General features: G+C 46.9%; 1 protein-coding gene across 2 annotated transcripts; it reads left to right on the top strand.

Moving 5' to 3' along the window:
- The first annotated feature begins 338 nt into the window (after positions 1-338).
- Positions 339-4,288, top strand: LOC120647049 (bet1-like protein At1g29060). 2 transcript variants are annotated; one of them, XM_039923656.1, is made up of 5 exons: positions 339-518; positions 1,106-1,235; positions 1,433-1,489; positions 3,036-3,112; positions 3,913-4,288. In XM_039923656.1, exons 1-5 carry the CDS (start codon positions 493-495, stop codon positions 3,917-3,919), a joined length of 297 nt encoding a protein of 98 aa, XP_039779590.1. In that variant the 5' UTR covers positions 339-492; the 3' UTR covers positions 3,920-4,288. The 2 variants fall into 2 exon arrangements, with proteins under 2 accessions (XP_039779590.1, XP_039779589.1); XM_039923655.1 differs by lacking the exon at positions 3,036-3,112.
- The last annotated feature ends 767 nt before the right edge of the window (positions 4,289-5,055 follow it).

The following is a 5,055-nucleotide window of genomic DNA, read 5'->3' as shown; positions in this document are numbered from 1 at the left end:
ACCGACCGGTAAACCGGTAAAACCGGCCGGTAAACCGGTCAAACCGGCCGGTAAACCGGTCAAACCGGTTGCACGGAAAAATTTGAATTTATTTAAATTTGGATTTGAATTCAACCGGTTTCCACCGGTTACCGGCCTAACCGGTCCGGTAAACCGGTACCGGAGGGCGGCGGTAACCGGTTCTGGTTGGGAAATAAAACCCTGGTTGCTACTCGCCGGCTCGAGCGAGCGACTAGCGCTGATGTGAGCTTTTTTCTGGTTCAGCAAAGTTTCTAAAATGCATTGATGATGCGGGGTCCACCCGTCCAGCTGCATGTGCCCGGACTCGGCTTACCGCCCGCAGCGACCGAAATTATAATTCTTGCTCTGAAGCCACCACCGGGATTGCTTGGGTCGGTTCGTCGGGGCGGGCCGGCGGGGCAAGCGAATTTGCGCTCGTACCGCCGATCTCGAAGCTTCGGTCCCTCGGAGATCGCCTCTGCTGCGTCCGCCATGGCGAACAGCTCCTACGGCTCGAGGTTCGCCCTTTTGTGTCTGTTTCCCCCCTCCTTACTGTTACTGGTTGATTAGTTTGTGCCGTGTGCTGATCCCCAACGTCCAGTGGCCTTTCCGATTTGGTTCATCGCGGTGCTTGATGTGGCTTAATCATTCTTTGGCGCTTCTTGTATGCACGATTTCTGACGTCTGTTTTAGCTTAGGTATAAAGGTTGGGTTGGCTTCAGACTTTCAGTCGATTGTCATCCTGTTGGCCATCTAAAAAGCTTCGCATTACAGTAGTAATATTTTACCCCAAGTCCCTAAGCATCTGCTGGAAATAGAAATTGATCTTTAATTACTCGGTCACAAATATTTGTACTTAAACATCGATTCTGTGCTGTTTCGGCACAAATATTTGTGGTTCTGTTACCCATTGGTTCCCGTTGGTTTCAAAGTTTACCCACACAGTAATTATCAGCGATGGCTCTCTGTTCTAATTTTTGTTCCCCTAGTTTACCTCTTGTACTTCTCAATAATATTGGAGTTTCTTCTATTTGAGTCCGTTTTTTGGAGCCCAAGATTTCCCTGTCATATATTTTTGTTCCTATCTGAATGTCCGGTTCTGCAGGGAAGGGCTGACAGTCAGGCCTGCTGCATCATCAAGCTCCAGCGAGATTTCGCTCCAGATCGACGCTATCAATGCTGATTTGGATGATCATATCCTCGGACTTCGTGGACAAGTCCGCAAGCTAAGAGGAGTAAGTTATACTAGTTGAATTTTCCTATGAGTTATTTAATGAACTCTGTTTCAGAAGTTTGTCCAATTTTATTCATTAAATGAAACCAATGTTATGTGACCATTTTAGCATGTATTATATACCTGTAGTTTTTCCCCCTCTACTTTTAGCTAGACATTGATTTAGTTCTAAGATAAGCCATTGATTTTGTACCGCAGGTTGCTCAGGAGATCCAATCAGAGGCCAAGTATCAAAATGATTTCATATCTCAGCTGGTAAGTAACTAATTTTAGTAATAGTGTGGGGGCGAATCATGAAGAAAACTCAATGGCTTTTTTATCGTAATTCTACATTTGTAGTTAGTTGTTAGCACATATATTTGTTTGAAGGTTCCAATCACCTAGTTGTAGTTGCCACAGGTGGTGTTTGGTTGGGTTTGGGTTTTTTCCCAGTTGTTTGCAATAGTGTTTTAGTTGCAGGTCAGACCGGTTTCCATTTTTTGGAATCATGGCAATCCAGTCATCTGTAGCGTCTTGTGCCTGGGCGGCTGGATCTCCTCCCTGAAGTGCAGTTCCGAGTGCTTCATTCTCCCTTCTAGTATTCGCTAGCTGATGACGAACTAGCTGTAGCTCCTTTGCATTGCGCTCCATCTGAGTGTTAAGGGTGGCGGTGAGTCCAACCCGCCACCCTGAGCCAACCATCATGGTGTCTAAGAGGTTCTGCACTCCAACTATCACGCTCCTCATGTTGCCTGGAGAGCGTCGAGGGAAGTGCCTCCATGGGTGTCATCCAACTCAGCTCCTCCGTAGTGGCATAACACTGAAAGAGCCTGGCTAGCTGCATCACTGATCCTAGCGGTGAAGGTAACTCCGGGTGCTAAGGCGCGGTGCACAGCCAATTCCACTGTTCCTCCATGGTCAAAGTCTGGTGCGCGGATGTGTACTGACACTATCCGCTCCTCTCGGTATCTTGGGTGATTCCTCTGAGCTCCGATGTACTCGATCTCTACTATCATGTGAAGGCGGTGGAACAGCATGCGAAGCGCCCTGGCGAAATAGCAGAGTCCAGGAGCATGATGATGCCTCACAGTCCATCTCTCAGGTGGTGGGCGTAGGTGGATCATCCTCATCTCCAGGTGCATCCCTTGTCCTGCCTGATCTTCCTCCTGATGGCCATCTTCAGCTTACACCTCATCAGCTTGGTCCTCTTCTGCTAGTACGTTATCAGTTTCATCCTCTTCCAGTTCCACCTCCATGGGTTCTTCTTCTTCTGGTCACCGCTTGGGGTACCTACTCAGCTCAGGTACAGGTGAGCTAGGTGTTGTGGAAGGTGAGCTGCTGCTGCTCAAGCCTGTGGCTTAGTGAGAACCATCTATAGGTAGGGGCGGTAAAGGGCCTTAAATTTGGCCTAGATAATCTAAGGGCCGGGCTCTAATCTTATACAATTTTGAGCTAAAAAATTTAAGGGCCAAGTTGAATTGTGAAGTGATCACTAGGGCCATGATCCGTTATCACCCCCATTTATAGGTGGACAGTTAGAGAGGTAGCACGATAAATAAAAGCAGAGATATAACAGGGTGGTTAGCTGAGATAAATAAACAAATCAAGGACATCACAATTCTATAATAATGATTTAGTAGTAAGGATGGGATATAATAACCATCCATTCTTATTGTTATGTTTTCTCAAATGCATTTGGCCAGTCGTCTCGCTCTAGTCAATTGAGTGACCAAGGTTGGCATGTCCTTATATCATGTGTGACTGTCTGAAAGCCTCAATGATCTGATTTGAGCCTACTTTTATTATTGACTATCTTGTCCAGGTTGTCCTTGTGCAGCCATATTATGTTAAAATTCCACAGAATAGTTGCTTCTCAAAACAAAAGAGGGAACTGGAATTGTAAGTTCTAATGTCATGCATTTGAACCACAAGCCTTAAGTGCTTGTTATTTTGTCACTTCCTTCAGATGTAAAGACTTCTAAAAGATAATGATTTGCTCTGGACCTTGATTATTTTTCAGTTCCGCAGGTGTTGAGCAGTTGATTTAGCATTACTTCATTTCTAGTAACTTGATACGTTGGAACGAAGAATGATAAAGATTATTTAGCAAAGTAAATTAGACTGTAACCACTCATTCTAGCTTAGCAGGGTTCATCATTCATAAATGTAACTTTCTGTTTTGTTCTGGGTTTTTTTTTCATATCATTTGTTTTCTATAAAATATTTCCTAAAGAACCACAAACTACATATCTGTTGTCTGCCATATTCCTTATGTTTGTTGAGAGCATGCGAGTGTTCATCAACAATGTGTGGAGTGCCGCTGGTTGCTTCGCACCAACTGGGCTAACAACCCCCGCCTGTGGGAAAAAAACCCCCTCGTTGTGCTTCCGTTGAGCTTGGCTGTGCGACACGGCTCTTGGGCGACGGAACCCGGCCCATGTGGCTACGGCCCGGCCCATGAAGGTTACGGACCGGCCCAGGGCCAAGGTGCCGCCAGTCCAAGCCCGGAAGCCGGCTTTCGGGGGTTTTCTCGGCCGGGGTCAACTGGCCTCTTCTTAATTGAAAGCCGTGGGGGCGGTCTTTCCCCCGCCGGTCGAGTTTTTTTTTTCATCAACAATGTAATGTGTGTCTTTTTGTGCTGGAAAACGTGGAATATGCCTCCATGATAGTGCCTCATTTAAAACTATTTCTTGTTGCAGCAAATGACTCTGACAAAGGCCCAGGCTGGGGTCAAGAACAACATGAGGCGAATGAACAAGAGCATCATACAGAACGGTTCAAACCATCTTGTTCATGTGGTCCTGTTTGCCCTTGGCTGCTTCTTTCTGGTGTACCTTGTGTCCAAATTCTCCCGGAGATGAAATACCAGCTCTTTGTACCTGATTGACAATACGGCACAACATGTTGGTAGTTGTTTGACACGGCATTTGTTCTTCTGTATGTTGTGCATAAATTTGGGGTTATGTTGATATGCCGACTTGGGTGTTGTTTCGTGTTTGCTGGAGGCAATCTCATATATCTGAATGATTGAATTTATACGGACGTCTGTATTGATAAAGTACCTTTTTCCCTGCTGCTTCTTGGATTAAGTTTCACATCGTGCTTAAGTTTTGTTTGGACAGACAGGGCATTCTTGTAATAACCGTGCACGTTTGTCCATCCTTTTCTACCGAACAAGTAAAGAAAAAACAGTTCACAGCTTGGTCTTCGGGGACCAGGATCCGGTGCAGTAGCTACTGACTGTAGTGTTAGGTTGATCTCCTTCCTAATAGGTCCAACGGTCTATTAGGCCCTTAATCCGCGCTCTGATCGGGGGCGTCCAACCCTTAATGGTTGGTGGGCCCCCGTTGCGCTGCGCTATAAAGAAAGGTGGAGGCTGGCGGCACACGGTACGAGGTTCACCAGTGCGCCGCCAAACCCACCGAAAACCCTAACCCGATCTGAGGGTGCGCAGGAGCAACAGGAAACTGCCGCCTCTGCTCCACTGACGTTTCCTCCGCTGCAGCCGACTCCTTCCCGCCGTCACCGCCACCGTCCTCGACACCGTCGGCCCGGCGTCGACCTCTCTGCTTCACTCGTCGCCGCCCTTGAGCGGATCTCCATCAACGAACCCGAGATGGCCGCTGGATCGAGCTCAAGTGTTGGTGGTGACGGTCTCTCTCTACTCCCTCACTGCGTTCCTTATTTTACCGGTTATGCAATAGATCTAGGGTCTTTTGTTCTTGATGTAAATAAAAGAAGACAAATCTTACTCGATCTGTGCACTGTGTTGATCCTAGAGATACAACAATGGTATCAGTCGCCTACACACGTGTAGATCGAGGTCGGGAGAGAAAGATTCG

The sequence above is a fragment of the Panicum virgatum genome, chromosome 9K, assembly GCF_016808335.1.
Source record: "Panicum virgatum strain AP13 chromosome 9K, P.virgatum_v5, whole genome shotgun sequence".
NCBI classification, from domain to species: domain Eukaryota; kingdom Viridiplantae; phylum Streptophyta; class Magnoliopsida; order Poales; family Poaceae; genus Panicum; species Panicum virgatum.
The sequence above is the reverse complement of the archived record's forward strand: the minus strand, read 5'-3'. Positions and strand labels throughout refer to the sequence as shown.